The sequence below is a fragment of the Homarus americanus genome, unplaced genomic scaffold (assembly GCF_018991925.1).
Source record: "Homarus americanus isolate GMGI-L3 unplaced genomic scaffold, GMGI_Hamer_2.0 scaffold22960, whole genome shotgun sequence".
Classification (NCBI taxonomy): Eukaryota; Metazoa; Arthropoda; class Malacostraca; order Decapoda; family Nephropidae; genus Homarus; species Homarus americanus.
In genome coordinates, this window is record NW_024717471.1 from 97,815 (window position 1) to 114,479 (window position 16,665).

The 16,665-nt window shown below is 50.3% G+C and overlaps 2 protein-coding genes across 5 annotated transcripts in view; one reads left to right on the forward strand and one right to left on the reverse strand.

Moving 5' to 3' along the window:
* Positions 1-16,665, reverse strand: part of LOC121858891 (protein dispatched homolog 1-like) — a 91,855-nt gene that overhangs the window by 46,508 nt on the left and 28,682 nt on the right. The gene's annotated exons all lie outside the window — the stretch shown is intronic.
* LOC121858886 (mucin-5AC-like) lies at positions 9,512-15,991 on the forward strand. Its single transcript, XM_042355536.1, has 4 exons — positions 9,512-9,607; positions 10,606-12,900; positions 13,035-14,613; positions 15,933-15,991. Exons 1-4 carry the CDS (start codon positions 9,512-9,514, stop codon positions 15,989-15,991), a joined length of 4,029 nt encoding a protein of 1,342 aa, XP_042211470.1.

Consider the following 16,665-nt stretch of genomic DNA (forward strand, 5'->3'; position numbering starts at 1 on the left):
CGAAGAACAATAACAACAACAATAAAAAAACAAGAAAAGAAGAAGAACAATAAGAGGGAGAAACAGGAACAGGAAGTAGAGGAAGAAAGGAGGAAGGAAGAGGAGGAAGGAGGAAGAGAGGCGGGTGAGATGGTATCGATCGCAAGGGAGGGAGGGAGGGAAGGGGAAAGCTAGCTCACACCCTCCCAACGGAACTATAGCCCCAGTCACCACACACATATCAGGGAATTACCAGGTAGCGGCGTTCCCCTCTCACACACACACACACACACACACACACACACACACCTACGTCTGCCTTACACCTCACCTCCTCATACCTTGCCCTCATGCCAGGGGAGGGAGCAAGGAAGGAAGGAGGGGGAGGAGGGATGGAAAGGAAGGGAAGGAAAAAGGGGAGGAGGGAGGGAGGGAGGGAGGGAGGGAGGAAGAGGAAGGAAGGAAGGAAGGAAACATTACCACAGCAACAGAGAGAGTCAGGGGGGGACCAGGGGGAGGGACCAGGGGGAGGGGGGAGGGGGGACGGAGAGGAAGCCAGCTGTTCCGTAGTAAACCAGCTGTTCCATAGTAAGCCAACTAGAGGGTATTATCCGCTCTCTACCGTCTCTTAAGGCTATCAGGCAATGAATACCTATATATACCTTACTTTAGGGGGAGTATAATGCAGTATTAAGGGGGAGGAGAGAGTGAGGAGGGAGGGAGGGAGGGAGGGAGGGGAGGAGGGAGGGAGGGAGGAGGAGGAGGAGGAGGAGGAGGAGGAGGAGGAGGAGGAGGAAGGAAAAGGAAGGACATAACACAAACATCAACAAACACATCACAGTACATATTAGTGAACAAAACACAGAATCATTATAGAACACAGTGTATCTCCAAACACTAAGTAAACATTTAAGGTAAGAGTCTTTATATATTCAATTTCGTGTGGTTTAGTTTTTCAGTTTAATTTTTTCGTTTATTTTTTTTTTTTTAATTAATTAGTTATTTTTACGCCTTAAATGATCAATTAGGAGGAATATTTAAAAATTTTCCTTTTGGGTCAATAAGGTTTAGTAGTGAAACATGGGTAGGTATGTCCGTAGACTTTAACTCACTGTATTCTATCTCATTTTGACACATTATTATTATTATTGAATTTATTAAGAGTATTGTTATTATTATTACTATTTAGGATATTATGCATGTGACGTCACCAATACCAGTACCACTCCGCTCCTGAAACACCCAATCGCACTGAGCCATCCATCAAACATCACGCCTCTGTTCATGTCAGCCCAGCACATTCCACCATTTATATTCAAGAGTAATGAACAAACAGCCCCCCGTCCCCCCCCGTCCCCCTTGTAACGGATTATTATCATGATTCGCTAGATCTGGACATTACAGTAAGGCCATGGCTACCTCACTCTACGCTGGCCAGAAACTGATTAAATGAACACACTCCCGAGTCCCCGCCATGCCATCCCTCCCTCCCTCTCTCCCGCCATTACTTTGTCTGGCCTGCCGATCACACACACACACACACACACACACTATCATGTACTAACACTTTTTCTGCCTTTTTTCCTATGTTTCTGTCTACATATTTACACTACCAACACGTTTACAGCGTTTGCTTTATTCGTATACTTGGGTCACCCTGTATATTTGCATCACTCTGAAGGCGGAAAAAATCACCTGCTTATACGGATCACCCTGTAGGATCACTTGTATAGAGAGAGAGAGAGAGAGAGAGAGAGAGAGAGAGAGAGATACAAAAAGAAACAAAGAAAGAGAGAGAGAAAGAGTGAGGGCATCAATCTTAAGATGCTGGTCCAGTGGTTGCCGGTTCATTACTCCCAGTCAAGAATTTCTTCATCACCACCACCCTCTTCCTTCTCTTAATCATCTTCCTACTCATCCTCTTCTTCCTCCAGCTCCTCCTCCTATTCGTCTTCACCCTCTTCCTCCTCCTCCCACTACGCCACTTACTCCTTCTCTTCAGCTAAAGACGACTCTACGACCTCTCTTAGAGCGAGGATGTTAGTGTTTTAAAATAACCACACACACACACACACACACACACACACACGAAAGACGACGTTGATGATGTGACTAAATTATACATCATTTAACATAACCTAACCAAACGCATACCTAACCTAACCTAACCTAACCTAACCTAACCTAACCTAACCTAACCTAACCAAACCAAACCTAACCACAAGAGTACAACACTAAACAGGAACTTAAGTGACCCTGCAGGAGTCACAGAAGGCGTAAGTCGCTCCTCTTATTACACCCTAGAAAATCCTGAAGGTTAGGTTAGGTCAGGTTAGGTTAAGTTAGGTCAGGTCGGGTCAGGTTTGGTTAGGTCAGGTCGGGTCAGGTTTGGTTAGGTTAGGTTATCTCTGTCTGGTATCTTTTTGTTTGGTTCTTTTGACGATGAGTAGAGGCCATGCGTGCTTAGCTAAGGGGCGGAGGGAGGGGGGGGGGAAATGTGCTTATTTAACACCTGTAGAATGGGAGGAACAGGTATTACAACAGGTATTTCATATATAACCAACACCTCTAAAACACCTGTAGGGGTATATAGAACCTCCACTGAAGAGCCAGACAGACAGACACACCCCTCCCTCTCCCACACACCCCTCCCCCTCCCCACACACCCCTCCCTCTCCCCACACACCCCTCCCTCTCACACACACCCCCCCCTCTCACACACCCCCCTCCACACACACCTCCTTCACACACACCCTCTCTCCCACACCCTCCCCTCTCCCCACACACTCCCTCCTCCCCACACACCCCTCCCCTCCCCCACACACCCCTCCCCTGGTAGGTTTTATCGCCTGTAACCTCCAATTAGCCAGTCAAGGTATCAAACTAGCTATAAAAAAATTGCTGCCTTTTAACTGGACCAAAACGCTTACACATTCACTAGTTAAGTCTGCCACGTAAGCATCTAACTGCCTCATTAATCCTAAAGATGGTGGACATAGTGGAGGTAAAACAGCACAGAGACTCGAATTGGATCATTCTTTGGGGAGAGAAAGAGAGAGAGAGAGAGAGAGAGAGAGAGAGAGAGAGACAATCACAACACCTTCAGGTAAACAGCGGTGGAAGGAAGGATTCTCGATTTCTGGGTCTTGTATGATGGTGGTGTGGTGGTGATGGTGGTGTGGTGGTGATGGTGGTGTGGTGGTGATACTACTACAACTATTGCAACTATTTTTGCTGATACTACGACTACAACACTAAAACTACTACTACTATTACAAGGTTCGATTAGGTTGTCAGACTACGTAAGGCTAGGTTAGATTAGGTTACATACCACAACTAACCAAGTCTAAAAATTACTAATACTTTTCAACAAGTTTTTAATGAGATAATTTTTGCAACTTTTTCTCTCTATAAAAAAAATATATTGGATGGAATTTCACTTCGATTGAGAAAATTAATAAGGGAAAAAAATACAAAATAAGTTGTTGCCTTCTGTGTGTTGTAATAATAATAATAATAATAATAATAATAATAATAATAATAATAATAATAATAATAATAATAATAATATTAATAATAATAATAATAATAATAAACGGTTTATTAATAGAGTTGCAGCCGGTGGCTGAAAATATACAGATTTACATTTGATTTATATGATTTAATAATATGATATAATATGCATTGAATACATTTACAGGGCTGTACAGTACATAAATCAGGAGTTGTTTATTATTTTAACAATAGATGGGATGGTGCTGTTCTTATATCTATCAGTGCGGGCTCTTATGGGCTGAATTTTGTTTTAGTGGCGGACTGCGCGAGGTGGGTGGGGGGCTGCAGGTGGCAGGAGGTGGCGATGGCGAGGGTGGTGCAGTAGTCCACTGCCAAACCTTGCTAGTGCTTGGTGGTGGAGGTCACTGAGGGATGGCATTTCCAGGGTGGAGAGAGCGTTGATGTAGCTTTATATTCTGTGTGTGTGTGTGTGTGTGTGTAAATGAGAAACAGATGGAAAGGACAAAGAGAGAACGATGAAGAGGGGAGAAGAGGAAAAAAAGTGAGAGAGAGAGAGTAAAACATGTCACAGGTGTTCATAAAGAGAGGGGAAGCTGTACCCTGAGGCAGAGGCAGGGAAGAGGAGAAGGGAGAGAGGAAACGGGGGAGAGAAGGAATGGGGAGGAGGAAAGGGGTGTGGGGAGGAGAGGGCGGGGAGGGGCAGGGGAGAGGGCCAGGGGAGGGGGCGAGGAGGGGGAGCAGCAGCAGCCTCGCCCCTGTGCGCCGCCACCCTAGCAGCATCGGCCACGCAACACCTCCGATGGGAGTGCACTCACAACTACTGATATCCTCACCTTGACCTCTCCTCCCTTACTCTCCCTCACACTACCTCCCTCTCCCTCCAAGTATCTCTTCTCCCTCCTGCCTCTCTCCCTCTCCCTTCCTCCTCCCTCTTTCTCTCCTTCCTCCCTCCCCTCTCCCCTTCCTCCCTCCATCACCTGCCTCCCCTTTCCTTTTCCCACCACCTACCTTCCCCCTCCCATCCATTCTCTTCTCCCACACACACACACACACACACACACACACACACACACACACACACACCACCAGGTAATGTCATCACTAAGGTTCATCATCCCCTCTTCCCCCTCTCCCCAACCCCACAATCATCCAACTCCCCCCTAACACCCTCTCCCCATCCCTACCCCCCCATTAAACTTTTCTCCCCACCACCCATAATGCCCCCCTTCCCCGCACCAATACCAAGGTTCCTCCACAGCTGTCCTCATCATCAGCACTTAAATATCCCAACGCCATTAAGTTCCATTAAATCGACAGCTGCTTCATACGCCATAACTCAACAGTTTCGCTTAAAATTTTCACATGAGTTACCCCCCCAAAAAAATAATTATCGTTTTCTGTTAGTTCTTTCATCATGTGTTTCCCGTTTTCTTTAATATATATCGTAAACTAGGGTAAAATTGGAGGTATTAGTTATGTTTTATTTGTGTTTGGCTTCTGTCTCACCTGCGCCTGGCCTCTCTGTGTCTCACCTGCGCCTGGCCTCTCTGTCTCTCACCTGTGTCTGGCCTCTTTGTGTCTCACCTGTGTCTGACCTCTGTGTGTCTCACCTGTGTCTGGCCTCTGTGTCTCACCTGTGTCTGGCCTCTCTGTCTCTCACCTGTGTCTGGCCTCTGTGTGTCTCACCTGTGTCTGACCTCTCTCACCTGAGTTTAGCCTCTCTCTCTTTCTCTCTGTTCCAATCCCCTAGCAAAATCCTCCTTACCCATCCTACGCCCACCCCTGCCTGCCCCCACCCCTGCCTGCTCCCACCCCTGCCTGTCCCCTTCTAGGTCTACCTCACCCTAGCCTGCCCCCAACCAAACCTACCCAACCCAACCTGCCGCCGCCCAAGCTTACCCCAACCCCCACCCCAGCCTACCCCTCACCCCAGTCTATCCCCGCCCCAGCCTGCCCCCGCCCATCTCTCACTGCGTAGTGTGGCCTGCCGGACCTCAGGGCGTTCTAGTTTTTGTGCGAGGAACAGAGAGAAAGAGAGGGATAGGAAGGGCGAGGAGAGAGAGTGATACGAAGGCAGGGGACAGTGAGAGAGAGAGAGGGAGGAGAGATAAAGAGAATGAGGTGTGGAGAGAGAGAGGAGGAGAGAGATGAAGATAGGGTGTAATGGAGAGAGAAGAGGTCATGTCCAAGAAACTGTTCCATATGTATATGTGTGTGTGTGTGTGTGTGTGTGTCACTGCCTGCACACTGCACCCCAGCTCCCAAAACAGTCCTTAGTGACCTTTGTTGGCCAGCTGTGGGGCCTAGTGGCACCAGCAGGTGGTGGCAGGTGTTGGCTGTGAGAGAGAGAGAGAGAGAGAGAGAGAGAGAGAGAGAGAGAGAGAGAGAGAGAGACTGGCTGGTTTAATAGTGCCTCCGTAACTGCGACACACAGCAGTGAACTCTGATAATTGCGTATCTCTCCCCACACGCTGTACTACACACACAGGAGGATTGTTTAGGTCATAAAACTGTCCATAACAACTGCCAGGAACAGAACATGACAACTATACAGCATCTAAATGGTTAGGTTAGGTTAGTAGTTCACTCATGCCAATCCTGTCACTCACTGCTTCACTCACGCATTCATTCTTTCAATCGCCCAGTCACTCACAATTCACTCACTCATTTATTCACTCACTGACTCACTTGCTGAAAGATTTTTTTGGGGGGAGGAGGAGGAAGGAAGGAAGGGAGGGAGGCGGCCCACCTTGGCCAGCCAGACCCTAACGATTCGACTTCAGTTTTTTGTTGTCAAGTTTTGTCAAGTTAGTCTCTACACGTTTTGTTGATGAGAGGTTTGGCCATGAAAGTGATGCCTAGGTGTGTGGTACAGGTGTGGGGGTGAAGAGGGGTGGGGGGTGGAGGGGTGGGAGTGGGGAAGGGTGGGTGAGGTACAATGACGTCATTATTAAAGGGGTGGAGTGGTGTTCTTGCCATCACACCTGTCCTCCCTCACACCACCTGTCCTCCCTCACACCACACCTGTCCTCCCTCACACCACCTGTCCTCCTCACACCACCTGTCCTCTCACCACCTCGCCAACAGAGGTAAGATTGGTTGGTTTACCGACGCTGTTTACAAATCCCATTGTTTAAAGACAAATTGTGAGTTTACAATAGTAGTTTACCAGAGTACAATCACACCACTCGTTTAACCCGACTTACGAACACACACCCTCGTTTACCGACTTACGAACACACCACTCGTTTTACCGACTTACGAACACACACCACTCGTTTAACCCGACTTGAACACACACCACTCGTTTAACCCGACTTACGAACACACACCACTCGTTTTACCCGACTTACGAACACACACCACTCGTTTTACCTTTAGAACACACGCCACTCGTTTTACCCGACTTACGAACACACACCACTCGTTTTACCGACTTACGAACACACACCACTCGTTTTACCCGACTTACGAACACACACCACTCGTTTTACCCGACTTACGAACACACCATAAACACAAACAACACTGGTCCCCCTCCCCTTTCCTGTGTACATAAACGAGAAAACTTACACGAGTTTATCCTTAAAAGTCTCAACCTACATCAGGTCTAGTCCGGCGTGGTTATTATTGTTGTTGTTGTTCAGAACGAGCCAGGGTTGTTTCTACCAGCTGTTGCATACTTGCCTCCACGTTAATCCCTTGAGTACGATACATTAACCCCCTCTTGAGTACAATGATTTAACCTAGTACCACCTAACCTAAACTCAAATTAACAGGGCTAGATATTCACAGGTAAACAAAGACTGGAATTCAAATGTAGGTGAGAGAGAGAGAGAGAGAGAGAGAGAGAGAGAGAGAGGGAAGAGAGAGAGAGAGAGAGAGAGATGGTAGGAAGGGAAGGAGGGTCGGAGGGAGGGGGGGAGGTGCGCGAGGATTGAGCACCTGTTCACTAAAATGTTCAAAACAACACGAACGCAAAACAAAATGGTCAACTACAACACAACACTAAAACAACACAAACAAAACTACACTAACTATGTGAAGTGTTGGATGGTGACACACACACACACACACACACACACACACACACACACACACACGAGTCATACGTGCTCATGTTCTCTTTAAAGGAATCTCCTCTATTGATTCTTGCAAACAGACAACTTACTGTGGTCAGCCACTGTTGCCACCATCAAGTCTCACCACCCACTGTTGCCACCCTCAAGTCTCACCACCGACTGTTGCCAGAAACTGTTCCCGCTTAACTAAACTGTCCAGACACTGTTAAGACGAGGTAGACTGTGGCCAGACACTGTTACCAGCCAGACACTGTTAAGACGTAGGTAGACTGTACAGACACTATTACCAGGTAGGTAGACTGTGGCCAGAAACTGTTACCGTAGGTAGACTGTGGCCAGACACTGTTACCAGGTAGGTAGACTGTACAGACACTATTACCAGGTAGGTAGAGACTGTGCAGACACTGTTACCAGGTAGGTAGACTGTGGCCAGACACTGTTACCAGGTAGGTAGACTGTGCAGACACTGTTACCAGGTAGGTAGACTGTGGCCAAACACTGTTACCAGGTAGACAGTGGCCAGACACTGTTACCAGGTAGATAGACTGTGCAGACACTGTTACCAGGTAGACTGTGCAGACACTGTTACCAGGTAGGTAGACTGTGGCCAGACACTGTTACCAGGTAGGTAGACTGTGGCCAAACACTGTTACCAGGTAGGTAGACAGTGGCCAGACACTGTTACCAGGTAGATAGACTGTGGCCAGACACTGTTACCAGGAGTGGTGGACTGTGGTCAGACACTGTTACTGTGCAGACACTGTTACAGGTAGGTAGACTGTGCAGACACTGTTACCAGGTAGGTACTGTGCAGACACGTTACCAGGTAGGTAGACTGTGCAGACACTGTTACCAGGTAGGTAGACTGTGGCCAGACACTGTTACCAGGTAGGTAGACTGTACAGACACTGTTGCTGTGCAGACACTGTTACCAGGTAGGTAGACTGTGCAGACACTGTTACCAGGTAGGTAGACTGTGCAGACACTGTTACCAGGTAGGTAGATCTGGTCAGACACTGTTACTGTGCAGACACTGTTACCAGGTAGGTAGACTGTGGTCAGACACTGTTACCAGGTAGGTAGACTGTGGCCAGACACTGTTACCAGGTAGGTAGACTGTGGCCAGACACTGTTACCAACTTACTAAATTAAATGGCTTAAGAGGATTTGTTTTTTGAAGCGTTAAATACACTCCTGGACGGGCGGACGGACAGGGGCGGACGGGCAGACGGACAGGGGCGGACGGACGGACAGGGGCGGACGGACGGACAGGGGTGGACGGACGGACAGGGGTGGACGGACGGACGGACAGGGGTGGACGGACGGACGGACAGGGGTGGACGGACGGACAGGGGTGGACGGACTGACAGAGACGGACGGACGGAAATCAATAACTTAGTACCGATATATGACACTATAAAAAATAAACAAATGCTATATTCAATTGGCTATATCATATAACCTTTACAGTAGTAGGATAACTTCTACTAAAAAGGTCATTTCTCATTGGTCCACGGTAGTCGCTGAAGATTGGTTCCCGGTGGTCATTTCTCATTGGTCCACGCCAACGATCATGTAAGACAACTTTTGTTCTCAATCAGTTAAAAGGTCAGGTCAGGTCAGGTCAGGTCAGGTCAGGTTAGGTTAGGTCAGGTTCTGGTAACGTTGAGGAAGGCTTGGGGTGAAAGTTTATGATTAGGTAAATAGTTATAACTCACTCTCTCTCGTCATTCCATTATTCTATCCATTTTAAGCAAACAAAACTTCCTTACAAACTCGAACCGCCGCCCCCATGACACTGTGCCAATTGCCTATGTGGTTGTTTACTTCTGAAGGCGACATAAACAGGCCCTTCTGCTTGTTTACCTAAGGACACAAGACCCTGCACAAGTGACCAATTAAGAAAGGTATGACAGGAACGGACCGACGGACGTATGACAGGAACTTACCGACGGACGGAGACAGGAACGGACCGACGGACGTATGACAGGAACGGACCGACGGACGGCGACAGGAACGGACCGACGGACGTATGACAGGAACGGACCGACGGACGTATGACAGAAACTTACCGACGGACGTATGACAGGAACGGACCGACGGACGTATGACAGGAACGGACCGACGGACGTATGACAGAAACTTACCGACGGACGTATGATAGGAACGGACCGAGACGATGAAGGACAGAACGGACCGACGGAAGTAGGACAGGAACCAGTATTCTCAAGGCACTTCACTCAAGGCACTCCACCAAGGCACTTCCACCAAGGCACTCACCAAGACACTCCACCAAGACACCTCACCAAGGCACTCACTCAAGGCACTCCACCAAGGCACCCACTCAAGGGCACTCACTCAAGACACTCACCAAAGCACTCACTCCAAGGCACTCACCAAGACACTCACCAAGGCACCCACCAAGGCACTCACCAAGACACCCACCAAGGCACTCACCAAGGCACTCACTCAAGGCACTCACCAAGGCACTCACTCAAGACACTCCACAAGGATCCAAGGCACTCACTCAAGGCACTCACCTCAAGGCACTCACCAAGGCACTCACCAAGGCACTCACTCAAGACACTCACTCACAAGGCACTCACCAAGACACTCACTCAAGGCACTCACCAAGGCACTCACTCAGGCACTCCTCCAAGACACTCCCAGGCACCCACTCAGGCACTCACTCAAGGCACTTCACTCAAGGCACTCCTCAAGACACTCCTCCAAGGACTCACCAAGGCACTCCTCCAGACACTCACTCAAGGCACTCACTCAAGACACTCCCAAGGCACTTCTCAAGGCCTCCTCAAGACACTCACCAAGGCACTCACTCAGGCACTTCACTCAAGGCACTCCTCAAGACACTTCCTCAGGCACTTCACTCAGGCACTCCTCAAGGCACTCCTCCAGGCACTCCTCAGGCACTCCTCAAGGCACTCACTCAGGCACTCACTCAAGGCACTTCACTCAAGGCACTCCTCCAAGGCACTCACTCAGGCACTCCTCCAGGCACTTCCTCAAGGCACTCACTCAAGGCACTCCTCAAGGCACTCACTCAGACACTCCTCAAGACACTCCTCAAGGCCTCCTCAGGCCTCCTCAAGGCACTCCTCCAAGGCACTCACTCAAGGCACTCCTCCAGGCACTTCCTCAAGGCCTCACCCACTCCTCAGGCACTCACTCAGGCACTCCCCAAGGCACTCCTCCAGGCACTCCTCCAGGCACTTCACTCAGGGCACTCACTCAAGACCTCCTCAAGGCACTCCTCCAAGGCACTCCTCAAGGCACTCCTCAAGGCACTTCACTCAAGGCACTTCCTCCAAGGCACTCACTCAAGACACTCATTCAAGACCTCCTCAGGCCTCCTCAAGGCCACTTCCTCCAGGCATCACTCCAGGCACTTCACCAAGGGCACTTCACTCAAGGCACTCACCAAGGCCACTCAAGGCACTTCACTCGGGCACTTCCTCAAGGCACTTCCTCCAAGGCACTTCACTCAAGGCACTTCACTCAAGGCACTTCACTCAGGCACTTCACTCAAGGCACTCCTCAAGGCACTTCCTCAAGGCACTTCCTCAAGGCACTTCCTCAAGGCACTTCACTCAGGCACTTCACTCAAGGCACTCACTCCAAGGCACTTCACTCAGGCACTTCACTCAAGGCACTTCCAAGGCACTCCTCGGCCTCACTCAAGGCACTTCACTCAAGGCACTTCCTCAAGGCACTTCCTCAAGGCACTCACTCAAGGCACTTCCTCCAAGGCACTTCCTCCAGGCACTTCCTCCAGGCACTCACCAGGCACTTCCTCAAGGCACTTCACTCCAAGGCACTTCACTCAAGGCACTCCTCCAGGCACTTCACTCAAGGCACTTCACTCAAGGCACTTCACTCAAGGCACTCCTCAGGCACTCCTCCAGGCACTTCCTCAAGGCACTTCACTCCAAGGCACTTCACCAGGCACTCCTCAGGGCACTCACTCAAGGCACTCCTCGGGCACTCATTCAGACCCTCCTCCAGGCAGACTTCACTCAAGGCACTTATAGGCACTCACTCAAGACACTCCTCAAGGCACTTCCTCAAGGCACTTCACTCAGGGCACTTCACTCAAGGCCTTCCTCAGGCACTCATAAGACCTCCTCAAGGCACTCATTCAGACCACCAAGGCACTCCTCAGGCACTTCCTCAAGGCACTTCACTCAAGACACTCCCCAAGGCACTCACTCAGCACTCCTCAAGGCACTTCCTCAGGCACTTCCCCAAGGCACTTCACTCAAGGCACTTCACTCAAGGCACTTCACTCAGGCACTTCACTCAGGCACTCCTCAAGGCACTCCTCAGGCACTCATTCAAGACCTCCTCAAGGCACTTCACCAAGGCTCACCAGACCTCCTCAGGCACTTCCTCAAGGCACTTCCTCAAGGCACTCACTCAAGGCACTCACTCAAGGCACCTTCACTCAGGCACTCACTCAAGACACTCCTCAAGGCACTTCACTCAAGGCACTCCTTCAGGCACTCCTCCAAGGCACTCCCTCAAGGCACTCACTCAAGGCACTTCACTCAAGGCACTTCACTCAGGCCTCCTCAGGCACTCCTCAGGCACTCACTCAAGGCACCTCACTCAGGCACTCCTCAAGACCTCCCAGGCACTTCCTCAAGGCACTCACTCCCCACTCAAGGCACTTCACTCAGGCACTCCTCAGGCACTTCACTCAAGGCACTTCACTCAAGGCACCTTCACTCAAGGCACTCCTCAAGGCCTCACCAAGGCACTCCTCAAGGCACTCACAGGCACTCCTCCAGGACCTCCCGGCACTCCTCAGGCACCCCCACGCTCACTCAAGGCACTTCCTCCAGGGCACTCCTCAAGACACTCACTCAAGGCCTCCTCCAAGGCACTTCACTCAAGGCACTCACTCAAGGCACTCCTCCAGGGCCCTCACTCAGGCACTCACCAAGACACTCACTCAGGGCACTCCTCCAAGGCACTCACTCAAGGCACTTCTCAAGGCACTCCTCCAAGGCCTCCTCAAGGCACTCACTCAAGGCACTCCTCCAGAGCACTCACTCAGGGCCTCCTCAGGAGGCACTCACCAAGGCCTCCTCCAGGCCTCACCAAGGCACTCACTCAGGCACTTCCTCAAGGCACTCCTCCAGGCACTCCCAAGGCACTTCACTCAGGCACTCACCAGGCACTCCACCAAGGCACTCCTCAAGGCACTCCTCAAGGCACTTCACTCAAGGCACTCCTCAAGGCACTCACTCAAGGCACTCTCAAGGCACTCCTCAAGACACTCACTCAAGACACTCACTCCAAGGCACTCCTCAGGCCTCACTCAAGACACTCCTCAAGGCACTTCCTCAAGGCACTCACTCAAGACCTCACTCAAGGCACTCACTCAAGGCACTCCTCCAAGGCACTCCTCAAGACACTCACTCAGACACTCCTCAGGCACTCCTCAAGGGCACTTCACTCCAAGGCACTCACTCAAGACACTCCACCAAGACACTCACTCAGGCACTCCTCAAGGCACTTCCTCAAGGCACTCACTCAAGGCACTCACTCAAGGCACTCCTCAAGGCACTTCACTCAAGGCACTCCTCAAGACACTCACTCAAGGCACTCCTCAAGGCACTCACCAAGGCACTCCTCAAGACCTCACTCAAGACACTCACTCAAGGCACTCCTCAAGGCACTCCTCAAGGCACTTCACTCAAGGCACTCCTCAAGGCACTCCTCAAGGCCTCCTCAAGACCTCCTCCGGCACTCACCAAGGCACTCACCCAGGCACTCCTCAAGGCACTCCTCAGGCACTTCACCAAGGCACTCTCAGGCACTCACCAAGGCACTCCTCAAGGCCTCCTCAAGGCACTCCTCGGGCACTCCTCAAGGCACTCCTCAAGGCACTCCACCAAGACACTCCCCAAGGCACTCACTCCAAGGCCACTCCTCCAAGGCACTTCACTCAGGCACTCACTCAAGGCACTCACCAAGGCACTCCTCCAAGACACTCCTCAAGACACTCCTCGGCACTCACTCCAAGGCACTCACTCCAAGGCACTCCTCAAGGCACTCCTCCAGGCACTTCCTCAAGGCACTCCTCAAGGCACTCCTCAAGGCACTCACTCAGGCACTCCTCCAGGCACTCCTCCAGGCACTCACTCAGGCACTCTCACTCAAGGCACTCCTCAAGACACTCCTCAAGACCTCACTCAAGGCACTCCTCGGGCACTTCACTCAAGGCCTCACTCAAGGCACTTCCTCCAGGCACTCACTCAGGACCCTCCTCAGGCACACTCACTCAAGGCACTCACTCAAGGCACTCACTCAAGACACTCACTCCAAGACCTCCTCAAGGCACTCACTCAAGGCACTTCCTCAAGGCACTTCCTCCAAGGCACTTCACTCAAGGCCTCCTCAGGCACTCACTCAAGACACTCACTCAAGGCACTTCACTCAAGGCAACTCCTCAGGCACTCCTCCAGAACCTCCTCAGGCACTTCCTCAGGCACTTCACTCAAACGCTTCACTCCAGGCCCACTCAGGCACTTCACTCAGGCACTTCACTCAAGCCTTCACCAGGCACTTCCTCAAGGCACTTCCTCAAGACCTCACTCCAAGGCACTTCCTCAGGCACTTCCTCAAGGCACTCACTCAAGGGCACTCCTCAAGACACTCACTCAAGGCACTTCATCGGCAACTCCTCCAGGCACTCACTCAAGCACTCCTCAAGGCACTTCACTCAAGGCACTTCACTCAGGCAGCACTTCCTCAAAGGCACTCACTCAAGACACTCCTCAGGCACTTCACTCAAGGCAACTCCTCAAGACCTCACTCAAGGCACTTCCTCAAGGCACTTCACTCAGGCCACTTCACTCCAAGGCACTCCTCCAAGACCTCCTCCAAGGCACTTCACTCAGGCAACTCCTCAAGGCACTTCTCAAAGGCACTTCACTCAAGGCACTTCCTCAAGGCACTCCTCAGACACTCACTCAAGGCACTCCTCAGGCACTCACTCCTATGGTTCTCAGTGAGTCAAAGTGTTTCTCATCAACCTAGCGTCGGTCTCCGGGGTTCGAATCCCTTCCTAGACTGGGTGAAGGAATGGTTATACCTTCTCTCCTGGTACAATAAGCCCTGTACATACTAGTCCTTGTACTCTTAAACCTTGTACTCTAGCCCTTGTACTCTTAGAACTTGCAGACTAGACCTTATCCACTCGCCCCTGCACTGATAGATCTTGTACTCTAGCCCTTGTACAATCAACACTAATAATATCCACTAGCTAGCATTAAAAGGATGGCATAACTCACTAGCTGCTGAATGCTAGTACACAGAACATCAACATGCTGCCACCCTTTATCATAACAGTGTGTGTGTGATGACCTTTACACGACACCTCACCAAGGTCATCAGGTAGAAGGTGCGTGGTCAGGTGCGTCATGAATTGTCAGTGTTCAGTGTTGTCAACCTAACCTAACCTAACCTAACCTAACCTAACCTAACCTAACCTAATCTAACCTAACCTAACCTAACCTAACCTAACCTAACCTTTATCCCAAGGTCAGTCACCTCTCCCCCTCCCTCCTTCTCCCACTCCTTCCCCTGTGGTCATAAACCCTACCTTTGTGACGTCATCAATAATACTAGCCCCCCACCCCCTTCACCACAAGGTCAACAGAGCCACGAGGTCACTCACTATCTCCTCCCACAACAGGTCGTATACAGGTCATCATCAATAACTCAGTGGTCAATACCTCCTTCGGTGAGTATCGTAATCCACCTCCCCTCCCCCCACCCCTGCCTGTAGTCTTCATGGGGGTAGTTCTACCTCCTTCGTCGCCTCCTACAGGTAGTGAATGTTTTGGTCTGGTGGTTCTCGAGGGCTCTGAGGGCGTATTATTCCCCCAAAGGGATCGAAACCCTCCTTAAGGGCTCAAGAACCCTGTTTAGGGGTCGAGAACCTCCTTAAGGGCTCGAGAACCTCTTTAAGGGATCGAGAACCTCTTTTAAGGGATCGAGAACCTCTTAAAGGGATCGAGAACCTCTTTTAAGGGATCGAGAACCTCTTTAAGGGATCCGAGAACCTCTTTTAGGGATCGGAGAACCTCTTTTTAAGGGATCGGGAACCTCTTAAAGTAATCGAGAACCTCCTTGGGGCTCGAGAACCTCTTTTAAGGGCTCGAGAGCCTCTTTTTTAAGGGATCGAGAGCCTCCTTAAGGGTTCGAGAACCTCTTTTAAGGGCTCGAAGAACCTCTTTTAAGGGATCGGGAGAACCTCTTTTAAGGGATCGAGAACCTCCTTAAGGGTTCGAGAACCTCTTTAAGGAGCTCAAGAACCTCTTTTAGGGATCGGGAGCCTCTTTAAGGGATCAGAGCCTCTTTTAGGGATCGAGAACACTCTTTAGGGATCGGAACCTCTTTTTAAGGGATCGAGAACCTCTTTTAAGGGATCGAGAACCTCTTTTAAGGGATCGAGAACCTCTTTTAAGGGCTCGAGCCTCTTAAAGAGATCGAGAACCTCTTTTTAAGGATCGGGGGCAACACTCTTTTAAGGGATCAGGGAGCCTCTTTTAAGGGATCGAGAACCTCTTTTTAAGGGCTCGAGAACCCCATGTAAGAGATCGAGAACCTCTTTTTAAAGGGATCGAGAACCTCTTTTAAGGGATCGAGAACCTCTTTTAGGGATCGAGAACCTCTTTTAAGGGATCGAGAACCTCTTTTAAGGGATCGAGAACCTCTTTTAAGGGATCGAGAACCTCTTTTAAGGGCTCGAGAACCTCTTAAAGAGATCGAGAACCTCTTTTAAGGGATCGAGAACCTCTTAAAGAGATCGAGAACCTCTTTTAAGGGCTCGAGAACCTCTTAAAGAGATCGAGAACCTCTTTTAAGGGCTCGAGAACCTCTTAAAGAGATCGAGAACCTCTTTTAAGGGATCGAGAACCTCTTAAAGAGATCGAGAACCTCTTTTAAGGGATCGAGAACCCCCTGCCGTGTCCCCAACTGTATATCTTACCCTCCTCCCCGAATGGTAGACGAGAAGTAAACACACAAATGTAAACATATATCTGAGTGACTGTTA